The 26,716-nt window shown below is 24.6% G+C and overlaps 1 protein-coding gene across 1 annotated transcript; it reads right to left on the reverse strand.

Moving 5' to 3' along the window:
- Positions 1-7,936: 7,936 nt before the first annotated feature.
- Positions 7,937-25,726, reverse strand: LOC117176850 (protein tramtrack, beta isoform-like). Its single transcript, XM_033367196.1, has 5 exons — positions 25,556-25,726; positions 19,803-20,044; positions 14,073-14,618; positions 8,226-8,330; positions 7,937-8,110 (listed from the first exon to the last, which is right to left on the reverse strand). Exons 1-5 carry the CDS (start codon positions 25,563-25,565, stop codon positions 7,937-7,939), a joined length of 1,077 nt encoding a protein of 358 aa, XP_033223087.1. The 5' UTR covers positions 25,566-25,726.
- Between the last annotated feature and the right edge of the window lie 990 nt (positions 25,727-26,716).

Genomic DNA, 26,716 nt, shown 5'->3' on the forward strand with positions numbered 1-26,716 from the left:
ATTTTTGTTCAGAAATACACGCATTATTTTGCCCGGTGTTAAAAGTCAAATTTTTTCAAGGAATCTTTATTACCATCAGAGAATAACAGAAATTCTTAACGAATTTTCAAACTAGATGGAACTATCAATTAAAAATTTAATTCCAAGACTCAAAATGACACATATTTACTTCTTTTTTAAAGATTTTTTTCTATTTTCAAGAATTTCTCCTTTTCTCATTTTTTGTTGTTGTTGCTTAAATGCGAAGTGAACAGAAAAAATATAATTATAGAAATATATGGAGCCCAAGAACAAAATGAATCTATTCTTCGTTGAAAGTTAATTCTTTTTAATTGAAAATTTGGAGATAAAAATAGTCCTTTTGATACCGAGATTCAAATTTTTTCAAGGAATCTGTTTTATCATCGGAGAATAACAGAAATTCTTAACGTCTTTTCAGACTAGATGGAGCTGTGAATGAAAACTTTTCTGAAAAAAGATCTTTGCTCCACTGGGAATTAAACTACAAGTCTTCCGATTGTGAAAGAATATTTTTTTCAGAAATACACGCATTATTTTGCCCGCTGTTAAAGGTCAATTTTTTTTCAAGGAATCTTTATTACCATCAGAGAATAACAGAAATTCTTAACGTCTTTTCAGAATAGATGGAGTTATGAATTAACATCTTTTTTAAGTTACAATTTTTCTGAAGAAATATCTTCTCCTTCGCTCCGCTGGGAATTGAACCACAGAACTTACGATTGTCGATCGGGTGCTTTTCCCTTAAGCTACCACAGAGATCGACGAAGAATATTTTTTCAGAAATACAAGCATTATTTTTCCCGGTGTTACAAGTCAAATTTTGTCAAGGAATCTTTATTACCATCGGAGAATAACAGAAATTCTTAACGTCTTTTCAGACTAGATGGAGCTGTGAATTAAAACTTTTCTGAAAAAGGATATTTGTTCCACTGGGAATTAAACCAAAAAACTTCCGATTGACGAAGAATATATTTTTTTTCAGAAATAGACATATTATTTTGCCCGGTGTTAAAAGTCAAATTTTTTCAAGGAATCTTTATTACCATCAGAGAATAACAGAAATTCTTAACGACTTTTCAAACTACATGGAACTATCAATTAAAAATTTAATTCCAAGACTCAAAATGACACATAATTACTTCTTTTTTTAAGATTTTTTTTCTATTTTCAAGAATTTCTCCTTCTCTCATTTTTTGTTGTTGTTGCTTAAATGCGAAGTGAACAGAAAAAATAGAATTATAGAAATATGTGGAGCCCAAGAACAAAATGAATCTATTCTTCGTTGAAAGTTAATTCTTTTTAATTGAAAAGTCCACTACTGTGTTTTTTATATTTTTGGTTTAAAATGAATCGTTTTTAATTCAAAATTCAAATATTACGTTTTTCATTGACAGTTCGTATTCAGGGTGTCCGTTTCAGTCGACGAAATAAATTCCCGGTCATTTCCCGGTTCGCAAACATTTTTCATAGTCAATGAAATTTAAAAAATGGAACACTAAAGCTAAAAAAATTTCCGCTTTAGGTAATAAAAACTGATCTGCAAATGAAAATATTCAAAGTGTAACTGCTAAATTTTGAACTTTTAAAATTGAAATATAAAAGTTTTTAATTAAAAAATGTTGTATTCAAATTTTCTTTTTAAATAGTTTAAACATCCTTGGAAAGCTTCAAAATTTTATTTCAAAATCTTGAGAAATCTAGAAGTTGTTTTAAATTTGTTTTAAATTTAAAATGATTTTGTGAATTTTTTCAGAACTTCTAAATATCTGTCAAAATTAATTGAACTTTTTCTATAATTTTCTGAAAATCCTGCAAATATTAGAAAATTTCTTTACCATTTGGATGTATAAATAACAATTGAACATTTATTATTTTCAGGCGAAATTTGAGTAATTTTAAGAAATATGTAGAAGTTACGAAAAAATTCAAACTTAATGTAAAACTTGAAATGATAGCCTAATATAAAATCAAATGTAGATTTTCGCAGATTTTAAACAAAAAAATTAGATTTTATTCAAGAATTGTGAAAGACTTCAATAGAATAAAAACATTTTTTTAAGATTCATAGGAAAATTAAAAATAATTTTTCATTTTCAAAAATTATTTTAAGAGATTATTTAACAAGTTTTTCAAAGATTTGAACAAAATGTTCAAAAAAGGACTATGACAAAAAATTCAGTTAAAGATTCATTGCTTTTAAATATTTGGTTTCAATTTACTTGTCTCAAATTCCAATTCAAATATGGCTAAGTATTCAATAATTTTTTTTTTTTTAATTAAAAATTTCAAATTGAATGCGTTAAAAGTGGAATATTTTAGACTGAATCAATATTTTAGATTTAATAAAATCCTTTAATTCAGAATATATTATTATGAAGTTATTTTTAAGTTGAAAATAGTTTATAAACTTTCAGACACACGTTCATATTTGTTTAACGACTAAGATTTTCAAATTGAAACCGATTAAGTTTCAACGTTAAAATTTGAAAATTCTTAAATTTTGAACTTATTTAAAATCGTTTTGTCAAATCGTTTTTGTTCATTTTTTATCCCTTAAAGTACAGAAAAATTAAAAAAAAATATTTACTTATTAATTAAAAATGTTTTTTATCAGAAATTTTCAACATCAAAGGCTTTTATTTTTTATTTGTTGAAGTCTTTAAGAAAATATTAAAAAATTCTTTAAATTAAAAATGTAAGCTTGAAAATTAAAATTTTTAATGGAAAATTTTTATATTAAAAAAATTTTGAATTACGCATTTTAAGCTAAGTGATAGCATAATTGAAAAACATAACAATTCAACTAATTATTTAAAACCTGTTAAAATCGAACGTGGATAGTTTTTTCTTCTAAATATTTGTAAAATTCCCGGTAAGAAAAAAAATCAGCGTTGTTTCCCGGTTTTTCCCGGTATCAAAAAATTCACGATTTTCCCGGTCCAATGGTCACCCTGGTATTTTTTTGAAGAAAATTCAATTACTCGGTTGAAAGTACTGTTATTGGTTAAAAAGGGAGAATTTTTAGTTCAAAATTCAACAATTTCGTTGAAAACTGATATATTTTGTTATAAATTTGTGTTTTTCGTTAAAAAAAAAACAATCTTCTTAATTATAAATTGAACTGCTTGGTTAAAAATTAAACTACTTTGTGGAAAATTTATTTTATTAGTCGAAGAACGATTTTTAGAGATGAAAATATTGATGTTTGAATTAATTTGTTGTACTACAACTGTCCATTTTGTTTTAAACATTTGTTTTAAATTAATATTTTGGGGCTGAAAATTCTACTGTTTTGCAGAAAATTCATTTATTTGACTTAACAATTTTACTTTTTGGTTGAAAATTCATCTTTTGGGTTGAAAATATTTTTTTCGATTGAAAATTTAACTATTTGATTTTTTGTTTAAAATGCATCGTTTCTGGTATAAGATTCAACTTTTTAATTGAAAATTAACACTTGTCTTGAAAAATCACATTATCCAAATGGAAATTCAACTCTTTTGTAGAAAGTTTGTCTTTTTGGATAAAAAACTCAAATTTTTTGTTGACAAGAACGTCCTTTTTAATAGAAAATTACTTTTTCTTTTAACTGATAATTTAAATGTACTATTATTGGTTAAAACTGATGTTTTTTAGTTGAAAATTCAACTACATACTTAAAAGTAAAATAACTTTATTGCAAACTCATTATGCTGGTCAAAAATTTTATCTATTTTGTTGAAAATTTGTTCTTTTCTGATTTAAAATTAACTTTGTTACTTAAAAATTGAAATATAACATTATCGGTTAAAAACGGATAAATTAAAAATTCGTCATTTTTTTGTTTGAAAATCGACTTTTTCTACTTTTATATAAACCATTTTTCGTTAAAAATTGATATTTTTTAGTTTAAAAATAACAAATTTGGTCAAACATTAATTATTTGATAACGATACGTATTTTAGGGCTAAAAATTCAGCTGTTTTGTAGAAAATTCATCTTTTTGACTCAAAAACTAAACTTTTTTGTTGAAAATTCATCTGTTTGGTTAAAAATAATTTTATTTTCAATTTAAAATTTAACTATTTTATTATTAATAGAAAGTTCATCGCTTTTAGTTTAAAATTCAACTAGTTGTTAAATAATTAACCTTTTTCCTGAAAATTCACATTTTTGAGATAAAAATTCAATTTTTTTGTAGAAAATTCATTATTTTGAATTAAAAGCTCAACTTTTTGGTTAAAAATCCAACCACTTAGTTCAAAGTTGAACTACTTTATTAGTTGAGAATCTATCTCATTGGTTGAAACTTTAACAATTTTGTTGAAAATTCTTGATTTTTTTTTTTTAAATCAACTTTTGGAGACGAAAATTTTATTCTTTTATAGATAATTCTTTTTTTTACTTCACTTTTCCGTTGAAAATTATTTTTTTTTTTTGTATGAAAATCATTTTTTTTCTTGATAATTTACATTTGAGAGATGATAATTCAATGGTTTTGTCAAAAACTTGTCCTTTTGGTTTAAAAATTCAACTTTCTTGTTGGAAATTCATCTGTTTTGGTAAAAATTTGATAATTTTTCGTTAAGAATACAACTGCTGGGTTAAAAATAAATCTTTTTTAGTCAAGGATTCAACGATTTGGTCAAAAATTCTTCTTTTTTGGTTGAATTCAAATATTTTTTATTTTAAATTGAAAACGTTTTGGTTTGAGATATCAACTATTAAATTTGCCCTTAAGATTTCAACATTTTTTGATTGAAAATTCATCTTATTGGTTGAAAATCTAATTATTTTGTTAAAAACTCTTTTTTTTTTTTGAAAATTCATATTTTTTGTTGAAGAATTATTTTTCTGGTTGAATATTCATCTCTTTTGGTAGAAATTGTACCTGTTTTGGTTTAAAATGCAATTTTTTGTCAAAAATTTATCTGTTTTGATTGAGGAATTAACTGCTTTGTTCACAATTCGTCGTTTTTTTTTATTGAATTCGATTGTTTTTAACTTAAAGTTGAAAAAATTAAAATTAAATCAAAACTAAAATTGTTTAAATAACAACGTTTATATTTTTCTTTGAGAACTCATCATCACGAAGTAGAATAAGAAGACCCCACTATTGTTGACTTTTATTTAAAGTTTTGAAAATAAAACAATTTTATTTTAAATATAAGAATCTCGAATTTCAATGATTTAAGATAATAAGAAAATTTCGAAAATAGGACAAGTTCAAAATATCAAAAAGGAAATATTTTACAATTACAATTTTGAAAATTCAAAGGAATTAAAACTGTATTATTTGTAATTGAGAGCGTTTTACATTGAAATTTTTTTTAATGGAGAATTTTTTTAGAAAGGAGTTAAAATTGTATCATTTCTAATTGAAAGCGTTTAAAATTGAATAATCGTATTTTGAATTGAAGAATCTCAAATCTGAATACTTTAGGATTAAAATTTCAACAAGTTAAAAACTGAAAAAATGAAATATTTTCAGATTAGAATTTTGAAAATTCGCAACAACATTCTTTTGCAGGTTTTCCTTGCAGTTATAAATCTGATTATTTAGTTGAAAATTTAATAATTTTCTTAAAAAGACATCCATTATGGATGCAAATTGTTTACATTTTTTATTTTGGCGTTAGAAAGTGAACTGGACTCTTAGAATTTAAGTATTTAGTTAAAAAATAATCCTTTTTGGTTGAACAAATTCGTCTTTTTCGATTGAAAATTCAATTTTTTTTGGAGAAAATGAATTTTTTTGTTGAAAAATTTAATTTTTGATCTTTCTGAGTCAACTAGAATCTTTTTTGGATGAAAACTCAATTTTTTTGTAATTAAAAATTTTTCTGCTTTAAGAGGAATTTTACCTTGTTTGATAAAAATGCAACTATTTGCTAGAGAATTCAACAATTTTATTAAAAGTCGTCCTTTTTGTTTAAACATTCGTCATTTTAGATTGAAAATTCATTTGCTTGATACTCAAGCAAAGAAGAATGATATTTAACCAAAAAGATAGATATTCATTGAAAAAATTAAATTTCTTCTATCACTTTGTTAAGAAATTACTTTTTTGTTAAAGATTTATATTTTAAGTTGAAAATTAATCTTTTTTAATTGGAAAATTAACTACTTGGTTAAAAGTTAAACTACATTGTTAAAAATGTATTTGTTTGATTAAAGGCTTATGTATGTTTGAAAATTTAATTGTTTAGTGGCAAATACAATTTTTTATTGTTTACAATTAATTTTTAAACTGAAAATGTAACTTTTCCGTTTTTTACGATTGATATTTTTTAGTTGAAAATTCGCCTTTTTGGAAAAAAATTTTTAGTTTCAAATTTCATTTTTCTTGGATAAAAATGCATCAGTTTGGTGGAAAATTAATCTTTTTCTGTAAAGTCATATTTTTTTGTAAAGACAATTAAACTTTTGTAGAGAAAATTCGTCTTTTGGCTTGAAGGTTGAACAATTTATATAAACTTTCTTTATAGAGTTAAAAATCTTTATTTGTTGAAAATTCATTTTTTCGTTTTAAAACTCATAGTTTTTTGTATAAATTTCAATATTTTTTAAAAAAGACATTTTTTTGTTTGGATTCATTTAATAAATTTGAAAATTTTAAATTTGTATATGAAATACTGTTTTATTCCGTTTATAAAATATTCTATATTAAAAGTATCACAAGATTAAAATGCTGGAATTTTAATATTAATTTTTTGAAATAAAAAATTTTACAAGGAAAAAGCAAAGAATTTTGAAAAAGTTCTCGGTTTCGCATTTTTTCGCAAGAGGCGCTACGAGGGATGCAAACGAACTAAATTCGAATTCACGCGTCCAAGTTTTCCGGGAGTGATGTCTCCTTATACTACTTCGTGCTGCGTAATTTTTTGATTGAAAAGAAAAAAACTTTTTGTTTGAAAATTGGACTATTTGGTTGAAAATTCATCATTGTAGTTTAAAAATTCAATTATTAAAAAAAAATTTGACTATTTTATTGAAAATTAATGGGTTATTTTTTGTTTTGTTGGAAAATACTTTTATTAAACTGCAAATTCAACTATGTGGTTACAAATGTAATTTTTGGATTGAAAATTAATCTATTTTGATTCAGGATTCAACTATTTTGTTGACAATTCCTCTTTCTGTTTATATTTTACTATTTTTGATTTGAAAACTAAAATATTTTCTTCGTTGAAATATCAAATATATAAAATTTTTCATTGATAAGTTCTGTACAAAAGTTCTAAGCTGCAAATTTAAATATTTTCTAAACAATTTGTCTTTTTGGCTTGAAGAATCAACAATTTGGTTAAAAATACAAGTATCTTTGTTCTAAAATTAATTCTTTCGTTTTTCTGAAAATTCAACCTGTTCTGTGAACTAAAATTTTAAGATAAAAAGTCTATTAAAATATTATTTTTGTATATTTTATGTTACATTTTAGTCGTTTATCAAATGAAATCCAAGAAAAAAAATGTCACTCAAAAATGTGGCGAATAAACGCAAAAAAGGATGAAAATATTCCCTAGCGTATCTAGTAAATCATGACCATAAATTGACCATCCCCTTCAATTGGCCCACTAGGGCATATTTTCATCCTTTTTTTATATTTATTCCAAATTTACATAAAACTCAACACTTTTGATATTTGCGCACATTTATATTAATTTATATTTATGTGTTGCCGCACACAGATTTTAATTCTTAATTTTTAAACACAGGAATAAATATGAATGAATAAATAAAAATGTTTAAAAAGATTAAAAATAGTGTTTAGTTCTATGTGAAATTTTGAATAAACGCAAAAAAGGATGAAAATATGCCCTAGCGTGCTCAGAAGGGCACGCTAGGGCGGAAGTTTTAAGCTTTGAGTGAAGAGTTGTGAAGAAGGGGAGTGTTGACGTCTTAAAAATAGCGTGAAGTAATTTTTAAATGACTCTTAAAGTACCTTTCGCCTTTTTCTTCGATTTTCTGTCATGTCGGCGTGTGTGAATTCTATGTGTCTAACCCAATCGGAAGGTCTGTTAAAAGTTTGGCTGCACATATCACATGTTAGTGGTGTATATTCCTCTTCTTCGATGTCTCCATCCTCGTCCGCACTGTGTACGATTTCCTGGAATCAGGAAAAAAAGTGGTAAGATTTTCTTTTTCCAATTTTTGATTTCAAATTATCAAAAATATTTTTGGAATATTTTTTCGAACTATTTAAAATTTAAGGCAAGACTCACGGGCTTAATGTCAATGTCATGATCGATCGTGAGTGAATCCGAAGGATCCATCGACTCGTCCCAATCAATCGGTTCGTCCTTCACGAGAAGATCCAAATTCAACTCCTGTCAAGGGGAAAAATGGTGAATAAATGTGAAAATTAGCCCTAGCGGATCGTCGGAACAAAACGGTTATTATTGCAATCAAGTTCTTTGTTTACGAAATCGTTTAATTTTAAAATAAATAGTTTAATTTTTAACAAAAACATTAATTTTCTAACAAATTGTTGAATTTTCAACCCGAAAATATAATTTTTTTTATCAAAAAATTAACTTTCTATGCTCACGCGTGGCGCTAGGGAGGAAGGAGGGGGTCGCGCGAAAAACTAGGCTTTTTAAAGTTTAGTACGTTTCCTGATAATAAATTTTGAAAAAGTTTGCGAATTTTTGGAAAAATTGCCCTGCAACCGTACAGTTTAATAATAATTTAAAAAGTTTAAAAATCACTTTTAATCACTTCAAATGCTTGGTTCGAAATTCAACTAATTTATTAAAAATTTATTTTTTAGTTGAAAATTCGTATCATCTTAGTTTGAAGATTGATTTTGATAATTAAAATTGAACTATTTATTTTTTGGCAAAGAATTTATTTTTCTAGCTATAAATTTTACACTTTTGTTTAATTATTTATTTTTTTAGTTGAAAATTCAACTATTTGATTGAAAAATTAGACTTTTTCGGTAGAAAATTAATCTTCTGGGCTTAAATCATTTCATCTTTCTATTACCTAATGGAAAATTCAACTCTTTTGTTAAAAATTAATTTGTTTGTTTGTTAAAGATTGACCATTTTAGTTAAAAATTTATCTCTTCGGCTGATAATTGAACTATGTTGTCAAGCATTCGCTTTTCTTTCCAAAATTTAATTTTTTTAACTGAAAAAGTTAATATTCCATTTCGGGTAAAAATTGATATTTTTAATTAAAAATTTATCCTTTAAATTCGTCTTTTTCGGTAAACAATTAATCTTCTTGATTCAAAATTTACCCTTTTTGAATAATTGTAACTATATTTAAAATTTACCAAATGTAAATTAAATTTCAAATATCCATTAATACATTTTAGCAAGAAATTAAACTTTTTGTTTGATAATTACATTTTTTGGTTGAAAATTCAATTATTTTGTTTAAAAAATAAACTATTTATTTGAAAATTTAAATATTTGGCAAAACGTTAATTTTTTGTTCTTACAAAAACTAAACAATTTAGTAAAAAATCAAAAGTTTTAGCTGAAAATTAAAATTTTTGTTGAAAATTGATTTTTTTGGTTGAAAATTTGTTTATTTGGTTAAAAAATAAACTTTTTAGTAGGAAAGAAAATTTTTTGATCAGAATTTTTAAAAAATTTTTAATTAAATAGTTATATTATGAAACAAAGTGATCAATTTTCAAATAAAATTGTAAATATTTAACTGGAATTGTTAAATTTTAAACTAGAAAGATGAATTTTCAATTGAAATGATGAATCTTTCACTAGAATAATTGAATTTTTAGAAAACAAATTTATTTTCAACCAAGAAGATTAATTTGTATAAAAAAGAATAATTTTCAACTAAAAAAGGTAATTTTTTTAACAAACGTTTCATCAAACATCTCATTTTTCAACCAAAGAAATAAATTTTTAATTAAAAAAAAAGAATCATCAACCAAACAAAAAAAAATCATTTTTAACAAAATAATTTAACTTCCAAACAAATAATTTTAGTTTCAAGCTAAAAGATGAATTTTTAACTAAAATTATAAATATTTAATTGGAAACCTTGCATTTTTTCTCGCAAAGAAGATTTTTCAAACAGAAAGATTAACTTTTAAAGATAAAGATAATTTTCCACACAAAAAATCGAGCTTTAAAAAAGATACACGAACCAAATAAATAAATTTGTGATTAAAAAGATAAAGATTCATACAAAAGAAAAATTACTTTTTTACAAAAGAGTTTAAATTCCGACAAATAATTTTGTTTTCACCCTAAAAGATAAATTTTTAACTAAAATGATAATTTTTAACCAAAAAGAAGAATTTTCAAACAGTAAGATTAACTTTCAAAGAAAAAGATAATTTTTTACAAAAAAATCGATCTTTTAACAAAATTCGCGAATCAAAGAAATAAATTTTTAATTAAAACGATCACTCTTCAATCAAAGAAAAAATTAATTTTTTACAAAGAATTTAACGTTCGACCAAATCATTTTATTTCCAATCTAAAAGATAAATTTTCAACTAAAATCATAATTTTTAAGCGAAAAGAAGAATTTTCAAACAGCAAGATTAACTTTCAAAGAAAAAGATAATTTTTGGCAACAAAAAAACGATCTTTTAAAAAAAAAAACGCGCACCAAGGAAATAAATTTTTAATTAAAACAATTAATCTTTAACTAAACAAAAAATAAATAAAAAAAATAATATTTAAAAAAAAGAGTTTAACTTCCAATCAAATAAAATTATTTTCAACCTAAAAGATAAATTTTCAACTTAAATGATAAATATTTATCTGGAATACTTGAAGTTGTAACCAAAAAAAAAGAATTTTCAAAGAAAAATCCATTTTCTACAAAAAATTCAATCCTTTAACAAAATACGCGAACCAAAGAAATACATTTTTAATTGAAATTAAATAAATTTTTAATTTAAAAAATGAATCATAAAAAAAACTGTAACAAAGAGTTTAACTTCCAACCAAACATTTAACCAGAGTACTTGAATTTTTAACTGAATAGAAGAATTTTCAAACTGCAAAATTAACTTTCAAAGAAAAAGATAATTTTCTACAAAAAAAAACGATCTTTTAAAAAAAAAACACGCGAAGAAGCAAATAAATTTTTAATTAAAACAATTATTCTTTAACCAAACAAAAAAAATTAATATTTAAAAAAGAGTTTAATTTCCAAACAAATAGTTTTATTTCTAATCTAAAACATGAATTTTTAACTTAAATCATAAATATTTAACTGGAATACTTGAATTTTTAACTGAAAAAAAGAATTTTCAAAGAAAAAATAAAATTTTTACAAAAAAATCGATCTTTAAAAAAAACGCGAACCCAAGAAATAATTTTTTAATTGAAATGACCAATCTTTAACAACAAAAAAATAAAATGTTAACAAAAGAGTTTAACTTCGAATCAGATAATTTTATTTTAACCTAAAATATAAATTTTCAACAAAAATTATAATTTTTAAGCGAAAAGAAGATTTTTCAAACAGGAAGATTAACTTTCAAACAAAAAGATGATTTTCTACAAAAAAAAATCGATCTTTAAAAAATACGAGAACCAAAGAAATAAATTTTTAATTAAAAAAATGAAGCTTCAAACAAAACAAAAAAATTAATTTTTTACAAAAGAATCGAACTTTTGATCTAATAATTTTATTTCCACCCTAAAAGATAAATTTTCAACTAAAATCATCATTTTTAAGCGAAAGAAAAGCATTTTAAAACAACAAGAGTGACTTTCAAACAAAAAGATAATTTTCTAACAAAAATTTTAATTTAATCGATCAATCTTTAATCAAACAAAAAATTAATTTGTTAGAAAAGAGTTTAACTTAAGATTAAATAATTTTATTTTAAACTTAAAAAATAAATTTTCAACTAAAATGATAATTTTTAATTAAAAAGATGATTCAGCAATCAAAAAAAAAAAAAAAAATGGTAACAAAAGAGTTTAACTGCCAAACAAATAATTTTATTTCCAACCTATAAGATGAATTTTCAACTTAAATGATAAATATTTAACTGGAACACATGAATTTTCATCCGAAAATAATAATTTTCAAACAGAAAAATTAACTTTAAAAAAAAAAGACAATTTCCTAAAAAAAAAATCGATTTAAAAAAAACGCGAAACAAGGAAATAAATTTGTAATTAAAACGATTAATCTTTAACCAAACAAAAGATTAATATTAAAAAAAAAAGAGTTTAACTTCCAACCAAATAATTTTATTTCCAATCTGAAAGATTAATTTTATACTTAAATGATAAATGTTTAATTGAAATACTTGTATTTTTAACCGAAAAGAAGATTTTTCAAAGAAAAAATCAATTTTCTACAAAAAATAGACATTTAAAAAAAAACATTGAAAAAAGAAATAAATTTTTCATTAAAAATCTGAAGCTTCAAACGAACAAATTAATTTATTACAAAAGAATTTAACTTTCGATTAAATAATTTTATTTTGACCTATAAGATAAATTTTAAACTAAAATAATAATTTTTAAGCGAAAAGAAGAATTCTCATACAGCAAGATTAACTTTCCAAGACAAAGATAATTTTCTACAAACAGATACATTTTTAACTAAAATGATCAATTTTTAACCAAACCAAAAATTAATTTTTTAAAAAAGAGTTTAACTTCCAACCAAATAATTTTATTTCCAACCTGAAAGATATATTTTATACTTAAATGATAAATGTTTAATTGAAATACTTGTATTTTTAACCGAAAAGAAGAATTAAAAAAAAAAACACAATTTTTTGCAAAGAAACTGCAAAAAAACTGCAAAAAAAACGAAACAAAGAAATAAATTTTTAATTAAAAAGATGAAGCTTCAAACGAACAAATTAATTTTTTACAAAAGAATTTAACTTTCGACTAAATAATTTTATTTTGACCTAAAAGATAAATTTTTAACTAAAATAATAATTTTTAACCGAAAAAAAGAATTCTTATGCAGCAAGATTAACTTTCCAAGACAAAAATAATTTTCTACAAACAGATACATTTTTAACTAAAATGATCAATTTGTAACCAAACCAAAAATTAATTTTTTAAAAAAGAGTTTAACTTCCAACCAAATAATTTTATTTCCAACCTGAAAGATATATTTTATACTTAAATGATAAATGTTTAATTGAAATACTTGTATTTTTAACCGAAAAGAAGAATTAAAAAAAAAAAACAATTTTCTGCAAAAAAAACGAAACAAAGAAATAAATTTTTAATTAAAAAGATGAAGCTTCGAACGAACAAATTAATTTTTTACAAAAGAATTTAACTTTCGACTAAATAACTTTATTTTGACCTAAAAGATAAATTTTCAACTAAAATAATAATTTTTAAGCGAAAAGAAGAATTCTCATACAGCAAGATTAACTTTCCAAGACAAAGTTAATTTTCTACAGATACATTTTTAACTGAAACGATCAATTTTTAACCAAACAAAAAATTAATTTTTTAAAAAAGAGTTTAACTTCCAACCAAATAATTTTATTTCCAACCTAAAAGACATATTTTCTACTTAAATGATGAATGTTTAATTGAAATACTTGTATTTTTAACCGAAAAGAAGAATTAAAAAAAAAAAAACAATTTTCTGCAAAAAAAACGAAACAAAGAAATAAATTTTTAATTAAAAAGATGAAGCTTCGAACGAACAAATTAATTTTTACAAAAGAATTTAACTTTCGACTAAATAACTTTATTTTGACCTAAAAGATAAATTTTCAACTAAAATAATAATTTTTAACCGAAAAAAAGAATTCTTATGCAGCAAGATTAACTTTCCAAGAAAACTGCAAAAAAAAAAACGAAACAAAGAAATAAATTTTTAATTAAAAAGATGAAGCTTCAACCAAACAAAAAAATATTTTTCTAACAATTTTTCAAACAAGAACATAAACTTTCACGGAAAAAGATAATTTTAAACAAAGAAAATCGATTTTTTAACCAGATACGTGGTTTTTCAAAAATATAGTTGAGTTTTCAATGAAAAAATAGCAATTTTCATTGAAATTGTTGAATTTGGAACTAGAAGAGATCAAATTTTCAAACTAAAAAGATGAATCCTTGACTGGAAGGGCCCCTTACATTATCTCCACTTTCGCTCTTCGACTTCGTAGACTCGGAATCAGCCGCACTTTTCCTCTTCTTTGGAATGACATCGACACTTTCCTTGTGCTTGCTATGGTCCGCATTTTTCGGTTCTTCCAAGAGAATTTTCTCATCAATTTCGTCGATTTTCTCCTCCTCAACTTCTTCCCTCTCGCTATTTTTCCTCTCGAGTGGCTTATTCTGTGCCGGAAGAGCGCTGCTCTGGAGATTAGCTTGAGGCGTTGTAGCCTGAGGGACATTTTCGAGGGCGGTTTTTTCTGCTGGCTGAACGAGTTTTATCTTTTGGATTTGTCCGGTTAAGGGGGGCGGTTCCCGCTTGTCTCGTTCGACTTTCTGGTTGTTGGATTGGATATTTTCCTTCTTACTGCCTCCGGTGTTCGATCTCCAGAGTCCTCTCACTCTGAGGATGTCTCCGGCTTTCAGGACACCCTCGAGTTGATCATTTGTCACGGTTGCTTCTCCACTGTACATGTACTGGATCAAAATTTTCAGGGTTCGGTAACCAATCTCGGTTGGGAGCACCTGAAAAAATTTGTTTTATTACAAAAAAAAAATTCGATGCCCTAGCGTATCGCGTGACCGTTTCGTTTGCTGGGCACGCTAGGGCACATTTTCATCTTTTTTCACATTTATTCACAATTTCACATAAAACTCAGCACTATTTGTATATTTTTTTACAGAATAATAGTAGTTATGTTTTGTATTTATTTCGTTGTCAAAAAGAGTATTGGACAGAAACTGGTTACAAGTAAGTTACTGAAAAATTATGTTATTTGTAACTTTTGAGGTTTTGGGAATGGTGGTCTACCATTTCGCCACCTGGCGTTGAAAACTGTAACTAGAAAGAGTAGGTAAAATTTTAAAGATGTAAATTAATTTTTACATAAAAGTATTTTTACGATAGTTTTGTGAAATATAAAATAATTATTAAATACTAAAAAAAATCTTCATCAAAAACAAATAGTTTTAGATGGAATTTCCATCTTATACAGTAAAAAAATACATTTTTGTCAAATAGGTTTAAAAAAAAGCAACAATTATTTCACTATTTCGTGTAACTTTCAATGAATTTATGTTTAAATAAACTTTAATTAATGTATGTAGCGATGAAATTTAAAAAAATGAACTTTAAAGCTAACAATTTTTCCATTTGAATTAATAAAAACTGAGCTGCAAATGAAAGCACTCAAAGTAGAACTCTCGAATTTCAAATTTTTTAAATTGAAGTTTAAAAGTCTTAACATTCAGTAATTTTGTATTTAAATTTGATTCAAATTGCTTTTTTTTTAACTAAATCAGTTGAACTGAAAAATAAATTTTTTAACTTTTATAAATTGTAGAGTTCAAAGATGAAGATCCAGTTCTAAAAATATAAATTCACGTTAACATTGTCAATGCTCTAAAGTATAAATTAAAGAATCGATCAATGAATTTGAAAAATTATATAATTTAAAGCAATTTTAAGCCAGAGACATTAAAAATTAACGATTACATTTTTCTTATAAACTGAACACTTCTTAAATTAAAAGTTAAATTATTAAAATTTTAAACGGTTAAGAAATCCTGAAAATGCTTTCAAATCTTATTCGAAATTCTTGAAACATCTGCATTAAACATCCTGTGAAATGAATCCAATTTTTAATTTTTTTTTTAATTCTTCCAAATGAAATAAATTTCCTTAAAATCTTCTACATTAATTTTTTCATAATTTTGTAAATCTTTCTAAATCTTTTTAAACAATAACTCAAAATTGTCTTTTCAAAACAAAAATCGTTTTCAATTTTCACATTAAATTTTTTTTTAATCTTCTGAAGCCATTCAAAATTCGTAAAAAGCTTTTAAATTTTGTGTTTAAAATCTGCCAAAATCTACATTTTGTTTTAAATTAGTCTGTGGGCTATTTACTCTGAAATTGTATTACTAATAGCCGGATTTTGTCGGTACACGTAGGCACTTTGTTTAAATTATTTCAAATCATTACAAATTTTAAATTGACTTTGAATTATTTCAAAACTTCTAAATATTTCTTTAACTTCCTTGATTTAAAAAAATAATATGTATTCAATTGTTATTTGTACATCGAAGTTCAAAAGTTTGACTTCAAAATTAAATTTTTTAAATAGAGCAATTAAAATGTAACGTTCAAAATTTATTATTTAATATTTAACTACAATTACTGATTTTAAATAAACAGATATATTTTTAAATATTAAGTAATTCTTATTTCTCTTAATTCAAATATTTTTAATTGAATAGCTTAGAATAAATATGTGAAATTTAATAAAAGATTTTAATTATGAATATATTATTTTTAAGTTATAAAGTTTCAATTGGGCATTTACATGTGTTTAACTAATAAGACTTTCCAATTGAAATAGTTTCCATAATATTTAACGTTAGAAACTGGAAATTCTGATTTCGAATAGTCTTTTAAAATTAAGTATTATTTACTTTTTAAATCTTATAGAACAGTTCAATTTTTAAAATCATTATTAACTTATATTCACAGTTGATCAACTAAAAATGTTTTTTTTTAATCTAAAATCTTCTATTTCAAACGCTCCTAATTTTTAATGGCTTAAGTCTTTAAAACTGCATTTTAAAATTCGTAAAAATAAAATGTACACCTAACAATTAAAATCTAAAATTAAGGATCTTTGTTTTTTTAGAAAAATATTTCTGTAAAAAAATATTTTTTTATTTTAGATAATGTAAATTTCATCTACACCCCTGAGGTGCCGATAAAGACTTATTTTTGGTATCCAATAAATGCATCTTTAAAATTCTACCTATTCTTTCTAGTTCGGATTTTTGTCACCAGGTGGTGTAACGAAGTTTAGCCATTCCCAATAGGTTTGCTACTACTTTAAAAAGTAACTTGTAATGTAACTTGGTTATCATTTTTGTAGTAATTCCGAACTTTAATTTGAGTTATTTTAAAGTTTTTTGTGCTTTTTTATACGTCAATTATGGGTAGAAAATTAATCTTTTTTAATTGAGGATACAACTATTTTGTTGAAAATTCTTCTTTCTTGGTTAAATTCAACTGTGATTTTAAATTAAAATCTTTTTTGGTTGTATTAATATTAATTGTTAAATTTTTCGTCGAAAAATTGATGGCTGAAAATTGAACTTTTTTGGTAAAAAATCTCTTTCTTTGTTGCAAATTCATCTTTTTGATCTGAAAATTGTAGAAAATTCAACTTTTTGGTTGACAATTTTTTTTTAATTTTACTTTTTTGCTAAAGTCCAACTATTTAGTTGAAAGGTAACTTTTTCGTTGAAAATTCATTCTTTTGGCTTGAAAATTTAACTATTTTATAGAAAATTCGTCTTTCTGGTTTGAAACTTAAACAATGTATAAGACTTTTTTTCTTTCATGGTTCAAAAATCAGCTTTTTCGTTTTATAAATTTTATCCTTTGTGGTAAAAAATGTCTTTTTTCTGCTTGTTGAAAATTAAATTATTTAGATGAAAAATTAACTTTTGTTTCAAATTCTTTTTTTTTTTTTTGTACAAAATTCAAAAATTTGATTGAAAATTAATTCTTTTTGGACATTTAACTCTTTTTCTTAAAAATTCGTCCTTTTAATCTGAAAATGGTGTGAAATTCAACTTTTTGGTTGAAAATGTATGCATTTTTTTTATTTCACTTTTTTTGTTGAAAATCCAATTGTTTGGTTGAAGTAACTAGTAAGAAAAGTAACTTTTTCATTGAAAAATCATCCTTTTCGCTTAAAAATGTAACTTTTTAATATAAAATTCGTCTTTTTGGTTTGAAAATAAAACAATTTAGAAATATTTTTTCTTTCTTGGTGCAAATATTAGCTTTTTCGTTTTTAAATGTATCCTTTTTCATAAAAATTGTTTTTTTTTGTTGTTGAAAATTAAACTATTTAGATGAAAAATTAACTATTTTCTTTCAAATTCGTTTTTTTTTCTTGTACAAAATTCAAGTATTTGTTTGAAAATGAACTTTTGTTTGAAATTTAACTCTTTTTCTTGAAAATTCGTCTTTTTGCTCTGAAAATAGCAGAAAATTTGGATGATATTTTTTAAAAAACTTTACTATTTTCTTAGAAAGTCCAGCTATTTGGTTAAAAAGTAACTTTTGGTTGAAAATTCATCCTTTTGGCTTGAAAATCCAACTATTTTATCGAAAATTTTTCTTTTTGGTTTGAAAATTGTGGAAAATTGAAATATTTTGTTAAAAATTAGATTTTCCATTAAAAATGAATATTTTAGATATTAAAAATGAACTATTTGTATGAAAATTTGTGTATTTTTTTTTTAAATTTAACTATTTTTGTAGCAAAACCCAACTGTTCGGTTAAAAAGTAACTTTTTTGTTGAAAATTGATATTTAATTTAAGAAAAATCAACTATTTGGTTGAAAATTCATGTATTTGGTTGAAAATGGATGTATTTTCAAAAAAACTTAACTAGTTTGGTAGAAAGCCCAACTATTTGGTTGAAAAGTAACTTCTTTGTTAAAAATTCAATAACTTGCAGGAAAATTTTTTTTTAGCTCAAAATGCTATTTTTAGTTTGAAAATTTATCTTTTTTAATTAAAAAATCTTGTTTGTTGTTGCTGAAAATGCAACTATGCTGGTACAAAATTAATCTGATTTGGTTCAGGATACATCTATTTTGATGAAAATTCGTATTTTTTTGCTGACTTCCAATGTGTTTGATTTCAATGTAAAATATATTTTAAAATAAATTATATTCTTCGTTGAGAATTCATCTATTTGGATTGAAAACTTATGTTTTTTTTATTCAAATATTTTGGGTAAAAATTAACTAATTGGTTGCAAACAAACATACGTTTTTGTTGAAAATTCGGTCGTTTGGTTAAAGATTTATAATTTTAGTTGCAAATTCATACCTTTAAATAATAATTTAACTATATTGTTTTAAATTCGTATTTTCAGAAAACTAAACTATTTGGTTGAAAAATAACTTTTTTGTTGGAAATTTAACTCTTTTGTTAACAATTAACATTTTTGGTTTTAAAATAGTACAAATTTCAACGATGTGGTTGAAAAATTAATTTTTTTTTTGTTCTAATTAATATTTTCGGAATGAAAAATCAACCATTTGTTTAAAAATTCATGTTGTTAAAAATTCAACTTTTCTCATATAAAACTCAACCAGTTGGTTGAAAAATAACGACTTTTTTTTTAATTCAACTCTTTTGATGAAAAGTGTTCTTTTAGTTTGAAAAGTATTGTTTTTGGTTTTAAAATTCATCTCTTTTGATAAAAAAAAATTGTAAAGGTTCGAGCTATTTTGTTTGAAAATTAAAAAATTCAATTATTTAGTTGAAGATCGACAATTTTAGTTGAAAATTCAATTGTTTTGTTTCAAATTCATTTTTCTTTTAGGTAGAAAATTCAAATATTTTGGTAGAAAATTGAACTACTATGTTAAAAAGACGGTTTCGGTCCTAATAACACAACATACTATTTTATGAATTATCACCTTAGTTATTTTGATTTTTAAATTTAAAAATTAGGAAAGTGAAAAAAGTAAATTTTCAGGTAACTTGAAGTTACTTTATTTGGTAACTGTAACTAGTTACTAAAAAAAGTGATATTCAATGTGATTCTATGTGAAATTGTCAATAAATGTGAAAAATGATGAAAATATCCCTAGCGTGCCGCTAGGGTGAGCTGGGATTAAAATTTAAAAAAAATAGTTACCACAATGTAGGGTGAATTGGTGTTGGCCCCAAAGTGGCAAGTTTGAAAAATGTGGCTCAAATACGAAGAGCAAGCGGCAAGAACGAATCGGTGAGCAGCCACATGTCTTCCGCATGACGTTGCCAATAAGACATCAGCAAAAGATTCAGAGTGGAGCAAAGTTGCAACAGAACTGTGAAGATGAGCACTGTAGCTGTGCCATTTCAGCTGATAGTTTTCTGAAGCGGCGATAGACATTTTTTCTGCAAAAATAAAAATATAATTTGATTTTTTGACGATTAAACCCTAGCGGACAGCGTGACCATATAGTGACCGTTCGGTTTACTGTACACGTTAGGGCATATTTTCTTCCCTTTTTAACATTTATTCATAATTTCACATCTAACTCTATACTGTTTTATTCTTTTTACACATTTATGTTTACGTATTTGTATGTATACGTGTGTTAAAAAATAAATTATTATAAGCTGTGTGCTGCAAATCAACGTGCAACATGGCTAGTGCATAATACATAAATAAATACAAATACGTAAATAAAAATGTGTAAAAAGATCAAAAGAGTGTAGAGTTCTATGTGAAATTTTGAATAAATTTGAAAAAGGAGGAAAATACGCCCTAGCGTGCCCAGTGAACGGAACAGTCTCTACGTGGGTCACGCGGTCCGCTAGGGAAGGTATACATCTATAATGATTTTCTTATAACTTTTTCCCCGATTCTAGAAAAATCAGTATAAGAAAATAATGCTAAAATATTGAAAGAATTGATGCAAAAGATAGAGGAACCAGAAATAAATTACGCAATTTTACAAGAGTTTAAATATTTTAATAGCTTCAATGGATTGCAACGCATTTTCCGATTTCCACGTATTTCAAAGAACTTCGTAAAATTTCGAAATATTTGAAGGGATTTCAGAGGATTTCAAAGATTTGCAAACATTTCCAGGAATTTTAAGGCTTCCGACTAATTTCAAGAGATTTAGAAAATTTAAAGGGATTTCAAAGAATTTTGCAGGATTTCAATAGGGTTTGAAATATCAAGGGATCCATAGGATTAGGACTTTTTTTAAAGAACTTTAATGAATCAGTTCACTTTAACCGATGTTCGAGGGATTTTAATACTTTTTACTTAAAAATTTAAATATTTTGGTATAAAATTGAACTAGTTGTTTATAATTTTTTATATCATTTTCAGTTAAAAATTCAATTATTTCATTCAAAATTTATATTTTTTGTGAAAAGTTCACCTTTTTTGGTATAAATATAATTTTCTAACAATGAGTTCAAAAATAATATTTTTGGTAAAAAAATCAACTATTTGGTTTAATGTTCAGCTCTTGTTGAAAATTATTTTTTTTTTTGAAGATTCGTAATTTTAGTTGACAATTGTTATTTTTCATTAAAAATTTATCTTTTATAGCTGAAAATTCAACTTTATTATAAAATAATATTTTTGGTAAAAACTCGAAAAAAATTATTTTAACAAAAGTTTTATTTAAAACTTAAACTGCTTGATAGAAAAAAACGTTTTTGTTCGAATTTCATGGGATTTACAAGGATTTCATAAATTTGCGAAAGATTTCGAAATATTTCAAGGGATTTTAGAGGATTTCAAATATTTCCTAACATTCAAAAATTTTAAAGATTTTTAGGGATTTTAACGTTTTTTTAGAGAACTTTAATAAATAAGTTCCCTTTAATTTATATTTAAGTATATTCAAATAATTTCTACTTATTTTAATGGATTTTTACGATTTAAAAATGAAAGATTTAAAGGGATTTCAAGGGAAAGAAAAGGGATTTTTAAGGATTTCCAAAGAAGAAGCTGAACTGTGAAGAATTTTCAAAGATTTGAAGGGTTTTTATATGACTTTGAAAAAAATTTAATTGAATTTCAAGAGAATCTTAGCAATTTCAATGGTTTTTAAATTATTTCAAGGAAATTTAAAAGATTTAGAGGATTTAATTGAATCTCCAGGGATTTTAAGGGATTTCAAGGGATTTCAAATTATCTCTACTTACTTTAATGGATATTTACGATTGCCAAGGGAAATTTTTCAGTATATTTTTAGGAATTCTAAAAGATTTCCCAAGATTCAAAATGATTAAACATAAAATTTGATTATTTTGTTCGAGATTCAACATTTTTGTCAAAAACAAAAATCCACCTTTTTATTTTAAAAATTCATGTGTTGTCGAAATTTCATTTTTTTGTTTGTTAAAAGTGCAACTGCTTGGTTTTTGAATGGTTGAAAATTTATTTTTTAACGAAAAATTAAACTTTTTCTTATTTGGTTGAAAATGTATTTTCTTTAGTTAAAAAATCAGGTATTTGGTTTAAAATTTATTACTTTGGTTGAAAATTTACCTTTTTCTGGTTCAAAATTGATGTATTTTGTTTAAAAATCGTCTTTTTTGGTAGAAATTAATTCACTTGATTGAAAATTCCTATTGTTGGCTAAAAATTGATAATTTATAGTACAAAATTAAACTATTTAGTCCAAAATTAATTTTTTATTATTAAAGATTCATCACTATTGTTGAAAATGCATTTTTTGGATAAAAATTCAACAAATTTGTTAACTATTTTGTTGCAAATCCTTTTTTTTTTGGTTGAAATTTTTTTTTTATTTTAAGAATTGTCTTTTTAGTAAAAATTCAAGAAAATAGTTAACTAATAAAGATGCTGAAATGAACATTCGTTTCTTTTGTTGAAAATTTAACTATTTTGTTACAAAATAATTTTCTTTAACTTGTTCAATATAGTTATTCCATTTTCGGCTGAAAATTTACTTTTTAAGTTGAAAATGTTTCTTTTTGGTAGAAAATTAATTTTCTTGTTTGAAAATTCATTTTTTTGTTGTTAAATATTACTCACTTTAGTTGCAAATTGATTTCTTTAGTTAAAAATTGATCTATTTTCATAGAAAATTAATCTTTTTGGATGAACAAATACTTTCTTTTTGTAATTTCAAGGGAAAGAAGAAGAATTTTTAAGGATTTCATGGATTTACGGGTAATGGTATAATAAAAAATAGAGGTATTTCAAGGAATTTTAGAAGATTTAAAGAATTTCTTTAATTTTCAAGGATATCAAATATTTCTAGGGTCTTAAAAGTTTGTTTAGATAAATTTGGAAAATAAATTAAAATAAGTATTTTTAAGTTTTATTTATTTATTTATTTAAGTTATTTTTTACGATTTTCAAAGAATCAAAAGTAAACAAAGGATTAAGATAAGGATTTATGAATGCTCTTCACATTTCATGAATCTCAAATCATTAGATTTTCTTGTAAATCCAATTAATTTTTATTTGATAAGTTCTGAAAAAATTAATTGCCTGGACGAAAATTGAATTTCTTGAAATATTTAGCTGAGGAAGACTACATTCAAAGGTGGTTTCTCCATCTACAGAATACTCAACGTGTTGGAAACACCAGGTGGACAATTACCCACTTCCGTTACGGAATTCTTGATCCGACCATTTCTTGTGAATAGATCTCAGAACAAAGTTGAGAATAATATTTACTTTGAATAAAATGATCAATTCAATAAATTGTAAATTTTCAATGATTTAGTATTTGCAATGTTTTTTTTATCAAATATAATTTTATTGTACCCTAGACAGTCCTATATCTCAAGTAAATATTAAACAATTGTATTTTACGATAAATAGCATTTGTAATAATAAACTATTAATTTTTATTCCAAATATTAAAAAATTAAAGTTTACCACCCACAGCAGAATTTTAATAATTTTGTACGCACTCCAGATTATAACATAGAAATAATAAAAAATAATTAACGTTATGAAGAAATGGACGCAACAAAATAATTACAATTAATTTTTTCCACAAGTCGCTTTGAAGCTTTACAAAAAAATAAATAGATAAGAAAAAACAAAAAATACATTTTATTTATTGGGCGTTCAAATAATCTCCCTACTGATAAAAAAAGAATTAAAAAAAACAATTAAAAAGATAAATTCTGTAACAAAAATATAATAGTTAATTTTCCAGCTGAAAGATTAACTTTTTAACTAAGAAAAAAAGGCCATTTTTTAACAAACCAGTTCTTTTTTAAAACGAAAGAGAAGAATCTTCAAAGAAACTAAAGACTAATTATTAATTAAATAAATTGAAACTAATTTCTCTAAAAGCATCTTCTTCTCAGTTTAAAAAAATAATCGCCTACAATTTTTTCTAATCATTCAAAAGATGACAATTTTTATTAATTTCTACATTTAGCACACAAAAATTAATAAAACCCTTTCTAAGAAAAACCATTTTCAAACAGTAGGTAAATATTCAGTTTAAAAAAATTAATGTTTAATGAATAGAACAAATTAATTTTAAAAAATGACAACAAAATTGGTAAATTTTTACAATTTCATACAAGAATAATAATATTATACTAAAAAAAATGAATTTCCCACTACATAGTTTTTAAAAAAAGCTAAATTTTCAATAAAAACTAATAAATTTGCAAAAAATGTAAACAAGAATGATTTTCAACAAAAAATATAAATATTCAAGCAAAAGTAAAACAAAATTGTAAAAATAGTTAAATTTTCATATAAAGAAATTATTTTTAAACTAAAAAAAAACAAATTTAAAAAAAAAAACTGATTCTCACCAAAGTGGTTAAATTTCCAATCAAATTTTTTTTTCATTGTAGTTTCTGTTTCCCCAAAAAATTTTTTCTCAATATTCCAAAGATGAAAAATTTGATTATTTTCAACGTTTAGCACAGAACAAATTAATTTAAAAATTTTTTTAAATGTTACCCAAACAATAAAAAATAATAAGTAAAAGGAATTTTTTCCAAAACTTAAACAGACCTATACCATTTGCAGAGATAAATGAACATCATCCCTGGAGTAAAAATGTTTAAAAAGAATTCTGAAAAAAATATAAAATGAAAATCACCAATTGAAGACTAATTTATTCAATAAATCTAAACCAATTTTTCTAAAATGTTACTACCACAATATTTTTTGCACAGTTTCAACCAAAATCGCCAAAAATTTTCTTCTAAACATACCATTCCTTTCAATATTCTAAAACGCAAAAAGTGTTCCACACTAAAATTTTTGAAAAACAACCTAATTTTCTATCACAAAATATACACAGTTATATAAATAAAAATCACCTTTATAAAATAATTTCAAAAAACAGCACACAATGCAAAATAAAAATCACCACATGAGAAGTAAAAATAATGATCTTCTCTAAATTCACCTAAACAATGACAAAAAATCACCACTATTCCTTCAAACGATCTAAACTCTTTTTGTGTCTTCCGGGATCGAAAGATCATTCACAAAAAATTCTTCTAAATTTAATTGGCCTCTAGTATTTTTCTCATTTCAATTCATAGCACATAAAAAATCAATAAAAGCATTTCTTCTAAACATCATTTCTTCAAATATCCCGAAACGCAAAAAGTGTTGGAGACTAAACTGTTTGAAAAAGAAACTACTTTCCCACCACAACACATACACACTTAGCTAAATAAATAAAACCGCCCCTAAACCAAACATAAAATAATGATTTCTAAAAAAAAAAAACAAAAACACACAATAAAAAATAAAAATCTTGACCACGTGAGAAGTAAAAATAATGATCTTCTCTAAAAACAATCACCACTATTCCCTCAAACGATCTAAACTTTTTTTTTGTCTTCCGGGATCGAAAGATCATTCCCGAAATATTCCTAGAGTGAGGGCGATTTTCTCGATTTCCTTTTGTCTTTTACCTGTCGTCATCCTGGGACAGCCCTGGCCAGTCTCCCTTATCCCCACCTTTCCCGCACTCTCCTCTTTCTCCAGATTTCGATGATTTCCCGGGTTTGTAAATAAAAATAATTTTTTCCGCAACGAGTGAAACGATTCGCAATTCACAGGGTCGCGCGCGTCGTGAGTGTTTTGAAAGGCGGCTTCGGGCCGGGGGTACGGGGCAGGTATGAGCATCGAACGAACCGTCCTGTAGGGGCCTAAAAATCGATATTTCGGTCTTTGCTCCATGCTCTGCTCGGCGTGGTGAGTAGGAAGGGTGCCCCCTGTTCATCATCGATTTTCCCGGCTACCAATCGCACGCATCCATTTATCGCATCGATCGCACCGAGCTGATTTCAGCGTTTGCGTCCGTCCGTCTCTCTCTCTCACCTCTCTCTTCCTCTAACTCTCTCACTCTCTCTTTGTTTATCACTCTTACGATTTTTCACTCTCTCGCCCTTTTCTCCTTTTTCTCTCAATCGCTCTTTAGACTTTGGCTCATTTTTTCTCTCATTCTCTCTTTCTCTCTTTCGTTTTCTTTATTGTTGGATTTTATAAAAGAAATGAGAGAGAGAGAGAGAGAGAGAGAGGAGAGTCTCGATCGGGGACGGGCCAATCCTGAGAAATCATCTTATCCCTTCTTCATATGCCACCCTCCTAATCCAAATAGCGTGTTCCGGTGTCAATTTGATAGAGAAGATCAATTCATTTTTTTTTAATTTGTTAAGAGCCGTTTTTATTTTGTTGGGTTGTGGTAGTTTTTTTAAGGGAGAAGTGGTAATAGTTTAGGACATTTTTCCGCGGAATTATAATCACTTTGTATTCACTTTTATCAAAGTTTTTTAGAAAAAACATTTGTATTTTTCGAGAAAAGAAATTATGCAAATTTTGTTATAACATTTTTTTAATGGTAATTTTTTAAAATTAGAGAAATTTAAATGAAATTAAAATCAAACTTAAAATCCTATTTAACGTCCAATAATAAAATTATTGTGCAGGATTGTTGAAAATAAAACCAAGATTCCGAGGACCAAATTTGGATAACCGCCATAAAATGTTCCTATTGAAATTTGAAAAAAAAAATGAAAGAAAAACACTTTTTTCTCCTAAAAAAGGAAAGAAAATTCCCTTCCTTCTCTTTT

This window comes from Belonocnema kinseyi, chromosome 1 (assembly GCF_010883055.1).
Source record: "Belonocnema kinseyi isolate 2016_QV_RU_SX_M_011 chromosome 1, B_treatae_v1, whole genome shotgun sequence".
Classification (NCBI taxonomy): Eukaryota; Metazoa; Arthropoda; class Insecta; order Hymenoptera; family Cynipidae; genus Belonocnema; species Belonocnema kinseyi.

Bases quoted from the DNA above. Each gene is read 5' to 3' on its own strand.
- LOC117176850 (XM_033367196.1), bottom strand. The intron at 14,619-19,802 runs GTAACTATTTTT...AAATTTTTTCAG, and splicing joins CCAATTCACCCTACATTGTG to GTGCTCCCAACCGAGATTGG. The intron at 8,111-8,225 runs GTGAGTCTTGCC...TCCTGATTCCAG, and splicing joins ATGACATTGACATTAAGCCC to GAAATCGTACACAGTGCGGA.